General features: G+C 36.8%; 1 protein-coding gene across 2 annotated transcripts in view; it reads right to left on the reverse strand.

Moving 5' to 3' along the window:
- Positions 1 to 10575: 10575 nt before the first annotated feature.
- Positions 10576 to 21048, reverse strand: part of CREB1 (cAMP responsive element binding protein 1) — a 71452-nt gene continuing 60979 nt past the window's right edge. For both annotated transcript variants that reach the window (XM_036757885.1, XM_036757887.1), the window contains one exon: positions 10576 to 11063. In XM_036757885.1, coding sequence (XP_036613780.1) covers positions 10919 to 11063 — 145 coding nt within the window. In that variant the 3' untranslated portion in view covers positions 10576 to 10918. The remainder of the gene's footprint in view (positions 11064 to 21048) is intronic.

The following is a 21048-nucleotide window of genomic DNA, read 5'->3' on the forward strand; positions in this document are numbered from 1 at the left end:
ATAGCAGTACTTTGGGATGGCCAAGACCTGGAAACAGAGATGATGCCTATTGTTGGGGGAATAGCTAAACAAACTGTGCTACGTGAATGTAATGGGATATTACTGGGCTGAAGGAAGCAACACATATGAACAGCTAACTAGGTGATGGACTGTGAGTCCCAGAAATCTGAGTTCAGATCAGGCCTCTGATACTGTGTAACTCTGGGAAAGACACAATATCCCAGCCTTAAGTTTCCTCATCTGTAAAATAGGGTAACATGTACCTCACAGGATTTTTATAGGGATCAAATAATACATCCAGTTCTTTGGAAACCTTTCAGCACTGTATAAATGCTAGCTAATTCAGAGATGTCTGAGAAGGCTTTTAAAAACTGATTCAGAGCGAAGGAAGTATGCTAAACCAAAGAAATGATACAAAACGACAAAATAAATAGAAACACAGCTGATATATTGGTTAGGGTGATCTTTTTTTCCTCTTCTTGAGTCTTTGTACAAGGGAAGGCTCACTGTATGAGGAAGGAGAAAGGATAGTGTAGTCACAAATGAAGGTAACAAAAACAAAAGATAGTAAAAATAAGATTTCAAAGAAAAAGCTCTTCTAGGAATACAGGCTGGTGATGATGAGTGCTTGTACTAGGACAGTAGTGGGGAGATAGTACCACGATAGCAGATCAGTTCTGAACGTGTGGTCTTTGAGTATTTGTATACCGGTTTCCAAATGTGTGGAATCTATGGAAGGTTGAAGCCCCGTGGCTCTTAAATCTTCATCTATTCCACAGAATGACGTTTAGAGCTGTCTGCTCTCTGGTCCCCATCGACCTTTCCAGTATTAACTCCAAGTACTCCTCTTAAAATGCCCTGAACTAACTGCCATTCTCTGGATGCACCATGCATGCATGTGCCACCACTTTGGTCATAGCTCATGCCCTTCTCTTCACCTGGTATATTCTCTGCCTCATTGACTGCTGAAATCCTACCTATTCTTCAAAGTCCTGCCGAAATGCTCTCTTCTATCAAATTCTCTTAAATTGCCAAACTAAAAGTGAGCTCTGTTCTCTTTGGAGGCATTTAAGGCAATCTGCTTTGTGTTATAGTATACGTGTCATGTGTCCCTTACTAGATTGTATGCTCCTTGTGGAGAGAGAGATTCTTAAATAGCCTCCCTAACTCTGGGGGAAAAAATGTACTTGATATACTTTTAAGTTGAATCAGCATTCTTAACATATTTTCAATTAATACAACAATAAGTCAAGCCCTGGTTTGTAGGCTGCCATTTCCAAGGTGTAAGTGCTCACACCAAAAATTTAACAATAGGGGCCTTTAGTTACACCTCTGTATAATTGGCACTTAATGTTTGCTAGATTCATCTTATCTCCTTGGATACTTCAGTGCTCTTTGCTACACTGACACACGCATCTCCCAGTCCTAGGATTCCCAATCTCTATCTTAGCTGTAGGGCCAATGGGTGGCACAGTGGATAGAGTGGTGGGCCTAGGAGTCAGGAGCTCATCTTTGTGAGTTCAAATCCTGCCGCAGACACTTACTAGCTGTGACCCTTGGCAAGTCCCTTCACCCTATTTGCCTCAGTTGCCTCATCTGTAAAATGAGCTGGAGAAGGAAACGGCAAACCACTCTGGTATCTCTGCCAAGAAAACCCCAAATGAAGAGTTGGACAGGATGGAAAACAACAAAAAATTAGTTGTTATTTCATATAACAATGGCCCTTGCCTTTGCACACCTGGCTCTCCATTCACGTTAGTTTAATGATCCCACTGTCCAAAATGTCCTGCATGTATTCTTATATTGGAGCTTCTTAGGTTGCAATCACCAAAAAAAAAAAAGGTGGGAATCATAGCTCTGTAATTACAATGTAACTATGCAAGGTATGGTAATTAGGAGTTAAACAAACACTTATTGACATTAGTGAAAAAAAAACTCAAAACACTGAAGTATCTATATACTACTGTTCAAGGCACTATAGAGTGAAAAAAAAAACCAAAGTACTTGCCTTCAAGGGGCTTTATCTCTGATGGGGGAAGGAATGTGCTGTGCATCTGGGTAAATAGGAGATTAGACTGGAGACTGGAAGCATGTATAGCTAATTTAAGCAGCTATTCCAATAGTTCAGGAGAGAGATGATGAGGGCCTGAGCTTTGAGGAGCGGCCATGTAAGTAGAGAAAATATAGATATGTCTGATAGATGTGGGGGAGGTAGACCTGATAAAACTTGGCAACTGGCTTGGCTGGAAAATGAGGGGATGAGGTAATAAAGAGCAGTGTGTCGATTTAGACCGGGATGTAATGTGGGGGATGGGAAGTTTGGAGGAGGGAAGAGTTCCATTTTGAACATACACATGAAGGTAGAAATATTCAGCAGAATTTCAGTCACAAGGAGCTAGATTAAAGATAGAGATATAGTTCTCTCTCTTGATCGATTTATTTAGATCACTGAATCCATGAGGACAGATGAGATCACCAAGGGTAGCTGGCACAGTGGGCCACACAGGGCATGAAGTCAGTAAGAACCCAAGTTCAAATCTGACCTCAGACACTCACTAGCTGCGTGACTCCAGGCAACTCAATTGTCCACCTGTATTCTCAACTATAAAATGGGGGGGGGGATAATAATAGTACCTACCTCCCAGAGCTGAGGAGAGGATCAAATAGGATACTTGCAAAGCCCTTAGCCTAATGCCTGGAACAGAGCAGGCACTTAGCAAATGCTTCTTTCCTTCCTTCCTTCCAGGATAAGAAGCAGGACAGATAACTGGAAAACAGCTACACAGAGAACTAAAGATGAATAAATGAATATAGCAAAGTAAATAGAAGGACCAGTTAGACTTTAGAAGTCAGAAGCACCTTGGCAGCCAAGGGAGGACGAAGTATGTTCAAAGAAGGTGGTTAGTGGGCTAAACCACCATGTCTAATATTTAAGGTCTGTCTATTAGAAAGAGGTCTAAGGATTGTTGGTAACTTCAGAGTACTGGGATCAGAAACCAGATTGGAAGGAATTGAAAAATGGAGGACATAAAAAGTCAGTGAGTATAGACAACTTTCTAGGAATTTGGATGTGAAGGTCAAGAGAAGTAGGATGCTAGCTTAAGGAGATGACAGGGTCAGCTTGTAAGATGGAAGGAGCCATAGGCACGTTTATAGGTTGTGGGAGGGAAGCCAGTATAGGAGACAAAGATGAAAGAGAACAGTGGATATAAAGGGTAAGCTCCATGACAGTAGTTCTCAAACTTTTTGGTCTTAGGATCTCTAAAAATTGAGGACCTTAAAGAGCTTTTGTTTATGTGGGTTGTATCTACCAATACTTGCCATGGTGGAAATTAAAATTGATATTTATGAATTCATTTAAAAATAACACTAACGAACCCATTATATAACTTTTGATGAAAAACTGTATTTTCCAAAAACAAAAAAAAAATTAGTGAGAAGAGTGGCATTGTTTGACATATTTTACAAATCTCCGTAATGCCTGGGATTGACAGAAAATACTAGATTTTCATTTTTGCTTCTGCATTCAGTCTGTTTATTTTGGTTGAATTATACATGAAGAAAATCCAGACATAGTTGGGGAAAAAGAGGAGTATTATAATAGGCAGGTAACGCCTTAGTATTATCATAAAAAGTTTTGACCTCATGGATCTACTTGAAAGGGTTTTGGGAACTCAAAAGGTTCATGGACCACATTATGAAAACTGTTGCTCCAGGCTAGGAGATAGCATCATAAGCAAAAATGGAGTGGACAGAGGTCCTCTCACAGATTGCCACCTCTTTTTTCAAAGATTAGAGCAAAGGGAAGAGAAACATGCGGGTAGCCTAAATTTTCTCAGTAAAGTAGATAAGGCTATTTGCTAAGAGGAAAGGAATTGGTGTACCTGGTGCAGGGAATAGTTTCAACAGCCACTGTGATAGTCAAGTCCGAGATGATAATTTGAACCTGTAATAGACCCAGGTGGCATGGTTGTGGTGTTACTCGGCTCAAAAGAAAGCAGAGACTGGGGGTCACTACAGATAAGGATTTGGCAAGCTGTCAATGGAAATCCATTCAAAGGTGGGACAGATGGCTGAAGGGAGAACAGTGAGGCCAGAAAAATAGCTGCAATTACTGAACATCAGTTATTTTCCCTGAAGTTGGACAATTAAAAAAATCTTTAAAACTTTTCCACCTTCTAAAGAAAAAAGATGAAGAAATTATCTTCTATTTGCCCTGTTACTTTAAATTCATGATCATAGAGTAATTGTACTTTTTAAAGGTGCCATCTTAAGAGTATATCTAGTTAGTCCAATCTCCCACGTAATTCCTTCTACGATATTCCTGATGGTCATCATTTCTCTTTCACATACGGTCCATTTAACTTATTAACACCTTTGAATTGATTCAATATAAATTACTATATCCCAGTGGAGAATCTTGTACTTAAAAGATGGGCATGCAATGAAGATTTACCACAGTTTTCTGCTATTATTCTACCCAAGGATTTCTTTTATATGACACTTCTATCAGCATTTTTGCTCACTTAACAAAATGAACAAACATATATATTAAAACTCAAACAATGTTGTATGTCACTACTGTTAAAAATATTTGTGTGTATATCCCACCCCCAAAAAAGAGACTTCTAATAAGCATTTTTAAAAGCATGTTTATGTGACTGCACATAAATGTTGGTGTAAAAAGGGCATTATGACAGTTTATACCACAAAGATTACAGTAAGAAAAAGCACTTCTTTATGACAATTCACAAATTCACAAGGATCACTTTAATATACAAAGCAATTACTACCATTCTGAAACACAAAGCAGCTAATATGTACATAGTGTTAATAAAATGTATTATAACTCAGTACATTTTTTCTTTTACATAAAGCACAAAAAAGATTTAAGTAAAAAAAAGTTAAAACAGGGATGTTTCTAGAATGTAGGGAATTTTAATAGAAACTTGTTTTCCCCATTATAGTTCTTTATTTCTAATCCACTCCAGAAGAAATATTAAGAGTTAAGATCAATACCCTGTTTTGTGCTGATGGTTTTGGGTAAAGTAAGAAATGGACAGAAGTAATCTTTAATTTTCTTAAAAAACAAAACAAAACAAAAACAACTCTAGAAACTTCCCTGATCATATTCTTTTTTTTTTAAAAAAAAAGTTTTAAATTATAAATTTGGAGTAGAAATAATTCTTTCTTGGTGATGAACCAAAAAGTGAATAAATCAGGCAGGGACAACTTTACATGTAGAAAACTGATAACCCAGCACTCTTACTCACCCCTAATAAATCCATACTAGCAGGAAATATTGCAGGTCAGACATACGCAAGTTCTACAGTTTACTCTCCCACTTTTAATATAAATAATTTTATTACATAAAATGGAGTGGCATCTGGTTAAATACACATTCTGTAGAGCATTTTACCAATCAAATTAACATAAAATAAAATAAAGCCCCCAAACACATGATAGACTGCTTCATTTGGCCAACTAACAGAAGACCTTTATTTTCAGGGATCGCCACCTCTCCTCACCAATTTCAAATCATCTTAAATGTACCCTTCCCTCAGGCAAGCTATTGAGTTGAGGCTGAATCTTGAAAATTCCATGCTTAAGTAGGCAAGCATTATAGAACATCTACTCCAAGTAGGTTAACTGATTTACCTATTCTTCCATCCTTCCAAAGACATTTCCTGAGGACTGCTGATTTTTTTATTTGCAGGTGAGAAAAAAACTCAAAATTGTCATGATATACTAACCCCCTTCCCCCCCTCCCCTTTACTTCCCCTCCTCCCCCATCTAGGACCTGTACCCACAGTACCAGAATGCAGCAGACAGGTCAATATTTTTTACTTCTGTGCTAAACAATTCTGCCTGTTTATAATATCAACTTACTTTACAGGCTTCACTGTATTTTTTAAGTTTTATATTTTTTAAAAAATAAATTTCAAGCTAAAACACCTGAAATACACTCACTCCTTTCAAACTGTTATCTGGTCCCTCTTAAAATCTGTCTGCCCCTGAGGACACATACAAAGGCTTAAGTTACATTCACTAATTAATGTGAACTTATCATAAAGCAGATGAGACAGATGGAACTTCAGCACCCTGTTTAATTTATTTGAAATCCTTCCAAACTGGCTCAGCTTAATGATATGTTCAAGCCCCTCTCCTAATCATTTAGTCTACAAAGTGAAGGAAACCAGTTCCTAGTACATACAGTTATAGTCAATTGCTAAAGTCAACATTAACAATATTCAGGATATATACCTAGGCCATCAATTCATCTTCACTGCTGCCTAACAAAAAAATCTAGTTGTGCTTTTTACAAATGAATGAACAAATTATTCCATGCACCTTTTGCCTCTAGGTCAGTAAATTTTATTTTTCTTTCACTTGCATTAGACTTTTTCAAATAAATAATCAGATTTAGGCTGAACACAACCAATTCAGAGTGAAAAATTAAGCACAATATTTTATTTGGTTTACACAATGATAAATACTTTTTTTCAATCTGTTACCTAAATGCAATTCAGATGGTTGTTTTGGTATCACATTGACAGTCTTAATGTTGGGGAAAAACAAAAATGGGGGAAAAATCTTGTCAGAAGGAAAAAATTGAATTTGCTACGTGTTGAAAGAGAATAAGATAGGATTTGAGCCAGTCTTTATTCTATTTAGTGGCCCTGACAAATCTCCCACCTTAGCACCTTAATGTAAGACTTATCTTCGGGTACTAATATTTCAAACAACAAAATATCTGTGTTAAAAAACAGTCACATGATTTAATCATAAGGAAGAGAAAGATGGACAATCAGTTCATGATTACTTACTAAAGAAGCTTCTCATATTGTAAATACCCAAGTTCCTAGAAATTGGGTAGTTTTTTTTTTAAAAGTGCATTTTATACCAAACATTTACAAAGAATAGATTGTAAAAAGAACCCAAATAAATATACAACTTTTGTGTCAGGTCAATGGACTATATTCCACTAACAGTTTTCAGAGCTCAAAAAAAGGAAAGAGAGAAGCTCCTCCCAAAACTTACTAAAAAGTCGTATTATTTCCACTATTCCTGAACCCTGAAATGACTTCAAAATTTTAACTTTAAGATAGCAGGTCTACTTAAATTGCAAAATGAAATAACCTTTAAATTTTCTAAATAACTAGAGCCCAGTTTGTGCTGGTGACTGTCTACAACTGCTCCTAAAATAAAAACTGATTTAATGTACATAAAGAAAAATCTAGGTTAAAAACACTTCAAGTAAGTAAAGTATCCTTTTTAAACCAAACACTGTTGTTTTTTCCTAAGCCTTTGCATGATTCCAAATATTACCTCTCCTGGTGTGGTACCCAAGTGGGGATTGGGCCTGAGAAGAGAAGAGAGAAACATCAGCCAGATGACTCCTCCTTGGATAGCCGGCCTGACTGGAATTGTGCTTTCAGATCATAGCAATGTTGCTGACTATCATCAAAACACCATTTCTGATAACATCCTGCCTAAGTGAAACTCTTGAATCTTTCCCCAGAATGGTTAAGAAAACCAGTGGCTCCTTTACAAAGAAATCTTCCATTTTTTTTTAAACCACTGTTATAGCTGCCAGAGACAAAGCACAAAAAAAATGAATACTTTGGGGGGAAGTTTTCAGGCAAGTACAAACATAATTTTTAAGGATCAGCCTAAGAAAACTAACAATAAAAAAGAAAGAAAATAGTTGGAAGAGTAATTAGAACATAAAAAATGCAATCACGAGTGCTGGAATAACACAATCCAAACACTACTAAAAGGATGCAACAGCACACAAAAATGTACGAGCTGTATCTGACCTCAATAGACTATAATACTCAGCATTCCTGACTTTAAGAGCTCTCAGAGCTTCAGATTATATACTGTGTGTATATATATATATATATGTACATATATTATACATATGTATTTTTTCCAAGAATATCTAAATTAACAGAGCACCTCTGACAATATCACAATTGTCAGCCTGGTACTTTTATTTGTAAAATAATGAAAATAAAATAAAATTTGAAACCAAATTTTTGTCCTGTGAACATAATGGATCTAGCCCTTTCTAACCTGCACTTCTGTTAAATCCTACTAAAGCCCCAAAATGCATAACTTTAAGATATAAAAAAATCCCCCCTACACACTTAGTTTTTATTAGACTTGATCCGTCCTACAGATAAAAGTGCCAACAAGCCCTAATTTGCAAAGTGAGCAATATCAATTTTGCTATTTTCTACAACATATGTACAGATTCCCATGTTTTCTTTCCCTTTTGGCCAAAATGAAGAGTAAAGCATCTATTATTGGTAGCCATATGTGTTCTTGGTTAAAAATGATTTCAATGTGGGTTTCTTTTAAAAAATTGCTTTCTAGATGAAAATATCCAGAGATTCCTCAATTCTCAGTTATGTTCTTGAACTAAACTTTTCTAAGTTTTGTTTTAAAAAACAACCTGAAGGAAGTAGCCTGATTTCTATTTGTGGAAACTGAAGTCCTCAAATATATCCGAAATTCTACAGTAAGTTCATCTTAAGAGCATATGCTCTTTTCTCCTCACTACACTGTGTTGCTGATTTCGATTCAGTGTTACAACCCTTAAGGTGAAAAGAGCCAGGTCATTCTTCATGACCCAATAAATAATATTAATATGATTGCCATTATTTAGCAGGAAAAAATAGGCAAATTGTCAATTAACTTCCTAATAAACTGAGAAGTACCAACTTTTGTTGTTGGTACTCCCCTTTAGAGTGGAAAATCAATTTGCTAGGCACTAGGCTATTTACAATTTGTAAAATTTTTTTAATGGAATTCCGCATTTGATCACTTAAACAGTAAGAAATGATTTTACCATGAAAAATAAGTCCTTGGATTCACTTACATTCTTCATTATGGCCTATGTTGAGGAATGACACATTGGTACACTAAAATGCCAATTAAAAAAAATACATAATTTGTCCAAGTAGCTCAGTCAGGTAGAACACTACATTTTAAGCTGTTTGAAAGCCTTGAGAACTTCGAGAATGCATCCACATTTATAAGCTATATCACTTTAAAAGCTACATTCTTTAATGATGTTCCCCCACTCTGCTTACATTAAAAAAACAACCCCCCCCCGCTATGACAATTATAGCTTAAAATATTGCTTTTCAAAATTGATCCAGTAAAAGCCGACGTGACTTTTGCATTTATTAGTAACAGTCTAACACAATTTGATTTCAAATGGTGATGACCCAAGACAAAACATTAATCCTACAATTTTTAGCATCTCTTAAACTCTCTCATAAAACTGAATGCAAAATCCTAACTGCAAATACTGTGACAATGATCTTAAGACAGTATTTTAAAATTCTTGTATTTCATGTGAATTATACCTACTGTAACAAGGTGAATATTAATTTTATTTCAGGTAGATTTAGTGAAAATAATTTAGCAATGAATACTTCAAAAAATTATTAGATAATTATTGTCTGATATGCACATAGCCACACATTTCTTATTTAGGAGTTTAGACATGCAGTTACTTTATCCAATGACAAAGATCACATGCCATAAGGAAAGCCTTAAGCATAATTAACCTTTTAAGGCAAAAACAAAAATTCAAGACTTTGGTGGTTTTGAATGTGCATGTATGTATGTTTAAATGAATGTAACCCAAACATTATAATAGAATTCATTCTTAGACATTGCACTGAAAAAAAAACGCATGCATAAATTAACACTGATGCTTTTCTGAATGTCCTTATAACATTTTTATAGCTTTCAATGATAAGATTCACCCGGTGTAAACTTATACTTAAATGGGCTATTTTAAAATTAATTTCATTTTTCCTATAACACATTTGTTTTCATTAATATAGTATTTCATTTTCTCTCTCTAGCATGTTGAAGGCTTTTTTGGTAATGATAAAATCTTAAGTGCAGAGGGAAAGAGCAGGTATTGAAATGTTTAAAAATAGTAAATGATCACTGTTCTGAAGCCACGGACATGAATATTCATAAAACATCTGTTTAATATAAAGGGGCTATTCTATTCTTTAACAGTTCTCTTCACTAAAAAATTAATAATGCCTTAAGTAAAAAGCTCTTCACACCTGTACTGGTTAACTTTGACTTCACTTTTGATCCAAAGGCTATGCTATACCGTTCACTTGGTGACTTCCTTAAATGCATTCAAAATACAGAGCACACAGAGAATTGCAATTAAGAAGGGACTGACCCAAAAGAGAGCCAGCCCCAAAATGCTTGACAGGTATGAACAAGGTTTTAGCACTGCAGAAATCAGAGAATAGAACATACACAAGAAACTCTTTGAATTAATTCCTCATTTTTTTCTATATATAAATCCCTCCTTTTGGGGTGTATCGTTAGCAACAAATTTAAATAATTTACAATGAGTACACGTCAATTTGGCAATCATCACTTCTTCATTGCACCTTACTTTCTGCATTCAGTCCGCATGATACTTCAAGAGGCTGGGGGGGGGGAGGCCGGGGGAGAGGGAAGGGGAGGAAGAGGGGCATTTCTGTTGCTAAGGCAATCAAGGAGCTCAGCATAAACCCTTGAAATTATATATATAAAAAAAGAATTCTTCTCACCTTCCCCCAGCAATTCAACAAATGAACAAATTATTACTCCTTGAAGAGTGTAGAGGGGATAAAAAACAGAAGTCTCTTCTTCATGATCAGGAAGATGACAATTTCTTGGGGTGGGGAGAAGTGGAGGCAGGTGTCTGAATATTCACAGTTTAATGCAAAGCACAGATGAATGAAATTCTGTAGTTGCTTTCAGGCAGTTTTGCGCATAGAAAAAAAGAGAACTGTTTAGAAAATAAAAAGTTTACTTTGTCTTTCTGGCTGTGGACAAACCAGTCATTTTCTCCACCTTAGGAGGTGAAAACGAAAATCCAAAATTAATCCGATTTGTGGCAGTAAAGGTCCTTAAGTGCTTTCAGCTCTTCAATCAGTGTCTTGTTTTGGTTCTCAAGCACAGCCACTCTGTTCTCTAGACATTTCACATATTCCTTTTTCTTCCTACGACACTCACGTGCTGCTTCCCTACAAACAGAAAAGAACATTTTAAAATAAAATCCAAAGATAGCTCTCTGTGAGGAAGGAAGATGGAAGGATACAGAGGGAAAGGGAGTTAATTAAAAATAAGAAATACCAATAAAATTTTATTTCAAAAATATATAATACAAGATATCTTCATGAGAGCTCATTTTGGACTAAATTAAGTAGACTGAAAACATTCTGAAAAACAGTTTCATGAATTAGACATTCTTAAATACAAAATGAATTAAAAGGTCCTTAATAATGAAATACCAATCTTATTTCCCAACTACTAACTCCAAACTATGCTGCCTCCTTCCCCTTAGGCCATCAATGCCCCCTAAATTTGGACTCTGGCAGCAGGCACAACTCATCTGATAGGTGAGCTTTCCCCTTAATCTGTCCCAAACCAACCCTTACTTCCTGGCCACCGTTCAAAACATGGTATCACACCCCTAACTCTTCCATTCAATCTCCTTTTGATGTGTTGTCTTCCCCCACTGCAATACAGAATGTAAACCCCTAGAGACTGTCTTGCTCACTTGTATCTGTGTACATGGTGCATAGCATACTGCCTGGCACATGGTAGATGATAAATAAATGCTCGTGGTATCAATTTACCAATCAAAATATTCTACTATGTACAGTACAAGTTATAAGTAGCATAACGAGAAAGTTTGGTCACCACATCATCTCAGAAAAAAACCTCTGTTTAAAAATTACCAAATGGTTTTTTCCTTAATCATCCTTGTGTTAACACTGCCTGTCTCCCCAAATTTCTTCCTAACTTTGGCTCTGGATCTCTTATTTCATTGGGATGGGAACTCCCAGTGCTGAAACTTCTCTATCAATGTATGTCTGCCAAAGTCTTGGCAACTTCTGGCCTTAGAAGAGTAGTCTGGAGCACTGAGAAGCTGGATGACTTGTCCAGGGTTACATAGCCATCAGATGTGGGACTTGAAATCCGAGCTTTGTGACTCCTGAGGTGGGATATCTATCCACTATACAACACTTGTTTCTTCCCATGGCACAAGATATTAATTTTCCTATGAAGCTGAAAGGCATTTACTCTGATTTTAAAAGAACTGACAACACATACATGAAAAATACCTGCAACTGAAAATTTTTTAGTATTATTTAAACTTCAAATCTATTCCAGCACACCAGCATAATTCTTTAGGTGTAAAAGTACCTGATCTTGGTACTTGATAGCAGAAGTAGCATTGATCTTGGAGTTAAGAGAACTGTTTTGAGTGCTGGCTCTGACAACTGAGACCTTGGGCAAATCGCTTATCATCTCACTGCTTCAGTTTACTCATCTGTAAAACGGGGGTAATAATAGCTAGTATTTAGATAGCACTTTAAAGTTTGCAAAACGTTTTATTCTTTCATTAGAAAAAAATCCTCACAACAACCCTGGAGGTAGGTGCTATTATGATTGTCATTTTACAAACGAAGAAACTGAAGCAGACAGAGGTTAAATGACTTGCCAAGAGTTAGTGTCTGGGGTCACATCTGAACTCAGGTCTTCCTGTCTCTTATGTCCAGTGTTCATATATCCCCTGTACCACCAACCTGTCTCCAAATTGTACTACTTATTCTTACAGGGTTGTTGTGAGGAAGATGTTTTATAAACCTTAACTTAAAGCACCATTTAAAAAATGTCCAGTGCCCGCCAGACAGAGAGCACTTAGTAAATGCTTGAATTGAACGTGAATACATTAAAGTATAAAATATTACTCCCAAAGCCTCTTTTAAAGTTTTTTCTCTCTGTACTGTTTCTGTCTTCACCAAATCCAATTCCTGTGTACAAATTAAAATTGTATCCTTTTTTGCTTTATCCCTCTGCTGTTTACAGCCACCATAGCTGTTAATTACATTTTTCAGAAGGCTGGCCTTCAAACATTTGAATATAGGCACTGGATGCCCCCAACATCTTTTACTTTTCCAGTCTAAACTTTTCCAAGTTTTCCTGTAATTTATTTTCATGTCACAGATCCCAGATCTCCCATCATCCTGTTCTTCATAAGACGGTCAATATTTCTCTTAAAATGCAGTCCCATGAAAAAAGTTATTATTGCTAAAGTTACACGAAGGGCATGGATTACTCCATTTCTTACTTTTTAAAAAGTCCACCTGTGTTTTAGAACTGCTGGCTTGTAGTAAGCTTTTAATGAACTGAAACAGCCCCACCCCATATAAAAACGGCTTGCAAGTCTGGTCTATCTTATACTTATGTATCCCCAAAAATTAGGTACCAAAAAATATTCATGGGACTTTAGATTTATTTTTGTTAAATGGAGACACTATTTTTATTATTAAAGTACTAACTTTAATAACCATTAACAAAAAATTTTTATTTAAGAAGAATAAGAATTTTATAAAGATGAGCTTTTGAAGTATTTCCCCTACATTCAGTTTCTCCCTTTACTAATTCATCTTAAAAGACAGTTGTCAAAATGAAATTCCTAAAGCATAGGCCTGATCATGTTCTAGAAGCTCCAATGGCACTCCTGCTTCCAGGATAAAATACACACTCTGCCTGTCTGACTTTTAAAGTCCTTCAAAGTCTAGCTCCAGATTCCCATGCAGGCTTAGTCAGCATCCTTCTCCCTCAGTTGCCCTCTACATTCCAGCTGGTCCCTGTTCATTCATCCCATTCTCCTATCTCCACGCCTCTGCATAGGCTGGCATGGCTCTCATGCCTAGAAGACACTGACTGACTACCGAACTCCACTTTTGAAATACAAAGGTTTCTTAAAGGTTCAATCCAAGTACTCATTACATTTCTCAATCTTGTCTCCAAGAAGTTCATGATATTGTCAGAATTATTGCTGTTATCAAGATATACCATGTCTAAGCATTCCCATGACCTAAATCTAAAAACCTTATCAAAAAAGGAAATGAGGTTTGTAAGAATTGCTCTAAAGTAACCATATAAACTCTTTCCTAAAATGGTTATAATCTTTTCTAGAATTACAGTGAGAATCAACATCAAGTTTACTAGTCTTGTTTTCAGAATATCAGTCAATTGAGAAGAGTAGATGCTAAACAGGTACCTCCTATGTGACAGAAACTTTGCTAGGTGCTGGTGGCGGGGGGAGGGATGGACACAAGGACAAAGAATGAAAACAATCTCTACTCTCAAGTAGCTTAGCTTACACTCTAATGGGGGAGACAACAGGTACAAATACAGCAAAAAGCTAATACATACAAATGTACAAAAAGTAGTTAAAAACACGGTAGCCATTAGAGTGATCAGGAAAGGCTTCACATGGAAGAGAGTGTCTGTACTGAATCTTACAGAAATTCAGGCTGAGGTAGGAGGGTTAGAGGCATCCCAGGCATGGGAGCAGAAGGTGCAATGTCCTGTGGAAGTTTGGCTAAATTACAGAGCACAGGTGGTCATATGGTTAGACCTACTTGAGTAAAATTACTTGGTCATCAGTGTGTCAGATGGATTGGAGTGGTGAGAAACCAATTAGGTTGTTGTAACAGTTTGTATGTATCACTTCCTGTTGAAAATCATATTTGATCCCCCTTTAAGCTTTGCACTTCCATCAGTGGTTTCAGGATCATACATATTGTAAGTTCTTTCGGGATACCCTGGAACGAAATTCATCGGGAAAGGAGCCACTCATTTAAAGTTGCGACCTCTTCTCGTAATACCTCTTTGTCATCTCCTTGAATTACAACTCTTTTAAACATGTTTAGTTTAACCATTTTATTTGGAAGCTTCCTCAGAATAATCTTTTGGAAGCTCTTTTATTTGGAAGACATTCCTTGGTTGAGAAGAAGAGTTGTAACTACATAGTTCTACCTTTTCTTGTTCAAGTACTGGCATTACAACCACCTTGCTGAAACAGTGGCCCTTAGATTCCTTTTTCATTTTTGTGCTTCAAACATAACTTAAAAACATTCCTTGTTGTCCTCTTTAACGCTAAAAAAATAGCTTTAGTTCATTCTGGCCTTTATTCTTCCCAACACTACTATAACATATTTTCTAACTTTTCCTCCTATCTTTTGCATAATTTCTTCTAAAGTTTGAACTCATTGAATGCCCTGCCTATACTACTACTTGATTGGTTTCTTCAGCAGCCTTTCTCTTGGGATCATCAGCAATTGTATAGTCAGAATTACATTTTATTTAAAAGATCTTCCCATCTTTCAATCCACTTTCTTTTTTAGAATCTCTGCCCATGGAACTGGAATACAACTATTATCCATTTTTTTTTTTAACAATCTGATTTTTCAAAAACCTAGGGTACATGTTTATGTTTCAAAGTCCTTTCCTTAGCTATTACAAATTCCAAGATAAGATGGTTACTTTTCCCCAACTTCATGTCATTTTCATAATACTTAATAATAACTAGTTCTTCCGAGTTAGTCTGAATGAGCAGAGTCAAAATTAATTCTGAAGAAGCAGCTCCCCTTAGTGCTTCTCTTCTATCTTTTCAGGGATAGAACTCCCATCATAAGTCAAAATTAGATGCTCAGCTTTTAGGACAATCAGATTTCAGAGGCTGAGATAAAGTTCGCTCTCAACATTCCTCCTGCCCCCATACAATTTATTACTTTATAATTTTGTAATTAGCATCAGATAACACATATCCTTCATTTGCAGTTTACTCACCAAATGAAATAACTTTAGCTACAAAATTAAGGTATCTTTTTTCAAGGATGTCAACAAAGAAATTAAATAAAATCCAGTGGTGATTTTCACAAGTTGACAGAAATACTTGTTTGTGGATATACTATGATGCAGATAACTGAAAAGTTGGAGCTTTATTGAATTTTCCAAGTCTTAATTTTAATTTATTTCCCCACCATTATGCAATACTTTATTTGCATAGTTAAGTATAGATAAATAACAGCAGAGCTATTGTCTCACGTAACAGATTATATATATATGTGCATGCAACAAAATTGGTTGTCTAATAAAGCAATTTTAATACATTAAATGTTATTTCCTGACAGGCCAATATGCAACTAACTTAGCATTTATCAAAAGCCTTCCCATAGTGCTAAGCATAAAAAAAGCAAGATGAGAAACAGTCCCTGGCTCCAAATAAATAAAAACGGGTGATAATAAGAAAAAGGAAAATGTGTAACGACTAGGGGGACAGGAAATGCTTCCTTTAAGAGGTGGTACCTGAGATGTCCTTGATGCAAACTGAGGATTCTAAGCTACAGAAGCAAGAAAGTAGAGAGCGGGTGAAAAGGCAGGGAGGGATGACAGAATGCCAAGGTCAGAGAAACAGCAAGTGGCCAATCTGGCTGACTGTTCCAAGAGTTTGGGTGAGACTTGGCTCTCAATGGAGGGAATGTGAGATGCAAAGGAAGCAGAATGGGCAAAATGTAGCGACTGACTGGATGCAGAGAAGAATCAAGAATGATTTCCAATGTTAGGAACAAGGGTGATTGGGAGGACAAAACTGGAAATGTGTATGAAAAAACTTATCAATGTGTTAAAAAAAAAATTCCCACATAAGCCAAGTCTCATCTTGGCCATTCTGTCTGTCTTCTACTCTCTTCCCCACAAGAAAATTCACAGCCCAGAAAGAAGGTACACTTATACAAGTACATAAGTACATTCCGCTCCCCTCCAACTAGTTTAAGCAGCCATACGAGGGAGAAAACGATTCTTTCCCCACAGAATCAGAGGCGCATGAGCTAGTCAGGATCATAAAAGTTCATTTAGCCTAATTTCCTCATTTTTACACAACAGGAAACTAAGAGGTAAATGTTTCTTGCTAAATAGCTATGGTTTCTGTACTAGTCAATTAACATTTACTAAGTGCCAAGAAATATGCCAGATACACAAAGACAAAAATGAAACCATCCCTGTCCTGAAGGAGCTTACATTCCATTGGAGGAGACAACATAAATATATGCAACAGAAATTTGAGATTTGGGATAGAAGGTAGCTTTAGGCAATACTGCATTAGGAATGGTATGAGAACTAGGTAGTTTCCCCTCAAAGAATTCTCTTCTTTCTTAAACAAGTTTGTATTAATACTTTCTGCTTTTTACATCACTCTAGGTGCCCATGTAGCCCTTCTTCCTCAAACTCCGAGAAAGCCATCCAATATGACAAATTTTTTTAGAGGAAAAAAAAAATCTGTTCAACTAATCACTGTTGAGTAAGTCCCAAAACATGTGCAATGTGTAACAACTGTGGACCTTTCACCTCCACAAAGGGGTGAATTGACCCCTACAGATTTCTACACAATCTAGGAACCACAGCTTTAATTGCCTTGTCCCTGAACTGGGCTTTTTCTTTCTTTTGCAGGCAGCTAGGTGGAGCAGTGGATCAAGCACCAACCCCAGAGTCAGGAGGACCAGAGTTCAAATCCAAACTCAAGACACCTGACACTTGCTGTATGAGCCTGGGCAAGTCACTTAACCACAATTACTTTGCAAAAAAAAAAAGAAAAAAAAAAAAAAGAAAAGAAGTGGGGCTGTTTGCTTTTTCATTTGTATCCCCAGAGCTTCACCTAGTGCTTGGCCCTTAACAAAAGACATTAGTTAATTGCTTAAAGATATACTGAGAATTACCAAAAATACAAAAAACTAAGAGAAGATGGCTAAATGGTCAAAGGATACAGTTTTGAAAGAATGGTAAGCTATGACCAACCCTTGGAAAGACTGCTTAAAATCCTTAATGAAAGAAAAGCAAACCAACCTGACTGAAGTTTCACCTTATGGCTAGCCAACTGACAAAGAGGCCAACACATAGTAAGAATCAGTGCTGGGGGGCAACGGCGAGATAGGTACCAATAGGCTGGTGGGAAAGCTGTGAAATGGCCCCACCATGCTGCTCTGGCATTTAATGCTCTTCAGAATCTGATCCCTACCTACCTTTGCAGCCTTCAGCTGCACTGGCCTAACTGTAGTTCCCTGAACATACGTGACACTTCACTTCCTGACCTGTGCCACTGTGCCGGCAGTTCCCAATGCCTGAAAATTGCTGCCCCTTCACCTCTGCCTCCTGCTTTCCCCAGCTTCCTTTCAGACTCCGCTCAAATCCTACCTTCTGCAGGAGGCCTTTCCTTACAACCTCACATGCCCTCCCCTTTCAGATTACTTTCACTGATTCTATAGCTTGAATTCACCTGGATAATCACATGTCTCCTCCTTTAAAATGTATGCTCCTTCAGAGCATGTACTATTTTTGTTTCCTTGTATTTCTTTATATTCCCACCCATAACATAATGCCTGATACACAGTAAGTTTCTGTTAACTGATCAAAGTGTACATGCAGAACATGCTGGCAATACAAGAATCTTTCCAGAGAAAATTAGATCTTTTAATTTGCAAAAACAAGCCTTTAAAAAAAACAAACCACATCTGTGACAATGAAAAAGATTGCTTATATAACATAAGGTTGTTCATACAGAATTTTTAAGTGGAAAAAGCCAAATTTGGTGACAGAAATGTTGCTGTGTCCAGCTGCTAATATGGTTGATGAACGAAGCTACTTGGTGAATCATGCAATGTAGCTTCCGTTAGTGCCAAGTGCATATAATATAGTGGGAAGGAAAATTACTCTCATGTTGGAAGACCTTTTTCATCAATTAATTGAGAAATCAAAATCTTGGTTATTTTCCAAAACAAGAGATAAAGCAGTAGCTGCAGTGAAATTAAGATGCTTACTTGGTTTTATATAGAGTGTTTATTACTGAAACTCAGTGAAGACTTTTTTACTTTGCAAACCCATTAATAGTAATGCATATCAAAAGGAATTTTCAATGTAACTGAATTTTCAAAAAAGAAAAAAAGAAAATTATATATAACATGGGAGAATTGTATGGCACTGTATTAATGGAACTTAATTCATGTCAGAACAAAGTGAAGTTTTAACATGTGCTTAAAATCAGAGAATTTAGAAGTCGGAAGGGACCTCAGGAAAAGCTGTCATGCTGCCTCTGCTTGAGGATTTTCAAGGAAGCAGAGCCCATTATCTCCTGAGGAAATTCATTCTACTTGTGGACAGTTCTAATTGTCAGTCTAAGGCCTCCCTGTATTCTCTCCCCACGTGTAGCTCTTCAATTACTTTTAGGCAGCTAGCAAGACCCCCCTTCTCCTCCCAGGCTTCTCTTCTTCAGGATAAACATGTTCAGGTTTAGATTCATGGCATTTCACCATCTTGGATGCCCGCCTCTAGATACTCTAGATACAAGTTTTTCTACATTCTCCTTAAAATGTATTTTTTCTATAGTCCTCCTTTAACTGTAGTACCCCAAACTGAAAACAGTTATTTCAAATCAGGTCTGACTAGGGCAGAGTACAGTGGGCTTGTCACATTCTTATTCCTAGAAACTACGCTCCTCTTAATGCAGGCCAAGACTGCACAATTTTTTGGGGGGATGGGGGAGAAAGAGGGCTACCTAATCCTGCTGAGCTTGAGTCCACTAACCGCATCCCCCCATCTTTATATAAGTGAAGCACTACATACAGTTTTTCTACTAGTTGCAAAAGTCACAAAAAGTTTCATTAAAAGCGAAGTTCTTCACAAAATTTTGTGTGACAATATGGGGGCAAAGGAGAGGGTGCCTCCACATTGCTATGAAATACACTAGCTGTCTTGTGCCACCATTATATTTCAAAGGTTTCTGAACTAAAAGAAAAATTGCCATGTTTATACTCAAACTGATCTGGAATCTAATCAGTTTTGGAGTTCCCTCCAATGATGTAAATCCCAACTCATCTATTTCTGCCCATCCTTATCCACATCCTCCCCAGTTGTGTTGGACTGGAGGTTCACACAACATGGGTGACATGTTCCTCACTTTGTCCCAACATCATGATATTATCTGTGGAGCATCCTGGCTGTTTACCTGTGATTCCTCTGTTCACTATATGATCAACTAATTTTCTCTTTCTGTCTCTTTGATGACACCCTTTACTATGGTTCTTCAGTTTCTCCTTAGTAATATGTTGCAGTCTGCTCACACCCATCATGCCTCCATTTCCATTAGTCTCTCTGTGATGCTGAGCTCTTCAGAGGCAGTGAGTGGTGTTTCAAATCTCACTGCCATTCACCATCACCAATAAAATATCTGTATTGGAAAAAATGGTCCTTTGCTGTCACAGGAAGCTTGAGAAGGGTGTGCTATCCACAAATGGAGGATATCCTCAGTGAGGGTATTTAATAGGAAACAAGCAAGCTTTTGCAAACAATATTCAACAATACACATCTTTGCTATTCACAAGTGACTGAAAGATGCAGAGAATAAGATCCCATTTTTGCTTAATTTTTTGATTACGAAAAAGCATTTGAGTAGAACAAAACACCTCTTCATGGGCTCTTTTACAGCAAAGTGTCTCCCATCCATATGTCAAGGGCATCTAAGATTCCTTAGTAGATGTAACAATAGAAAAGATTCCTATGGATGGTGAGTCCTCTAGGTTCCTGTTTGCTGATGACATTATGCTGAGTGCAACAAGTCTCAAGACAATGCAGAGCCTTCCTAGAAGAGATGTTTAATCACTGAGTTTGGCCTCTCAATCTACACAGACCAAATGGATGAAGACTGTTTATGTCCTAGTTTTCAATAAGCATCTGAATGGATACTCAATAGAGCATGTCCAAGAAATAAGACAATAGGGATGAACAATGAGCTGGGCCCAAAGCTGAAAAGCATTTTTACATTTTTCTTAGTGCTAAGAATAAAGATAAAGTGTTTCACTTTTATAACAAACTCCTCAAGAAACTCAAGTTATTTGGTAGATATTTTTGGAAAAAAAAAAAAACACAACACAAAAAACACAACTGAATAGCCTAAATAAATCAATGCAAGATACTCAAATTCATACCCTGATCCAGAAAGATAAAAGTAACTGTGAAAAGTTGGAGCTATGAATAGTAAAGTTTAAATTTTTTTAATGTTTCTCAATTTAAAAACCCCCATCACTCCCTGCAAATAAAAGACCTACTTATTAATAATCACTTGCTTGGTTTACAAAAGTAATTCTCATTTTTATTTAA

The sequence above is a fragment of the Trichosurus vulpecula genome, chromosome 4 (assembly GCF_011100635.1).
Source record: "Trichosurus vulpecula isolate mTriVul1 chromosome 4, mTriVul1.pri, whole genome shotgun sequence".
Taxonomy (NCBI): Eukaryota; Metazoa; Chordata; class Mammalia; order Diprotodontia; family Phalangeridae; genus Trichosurus; species Trichosurus vulpecula.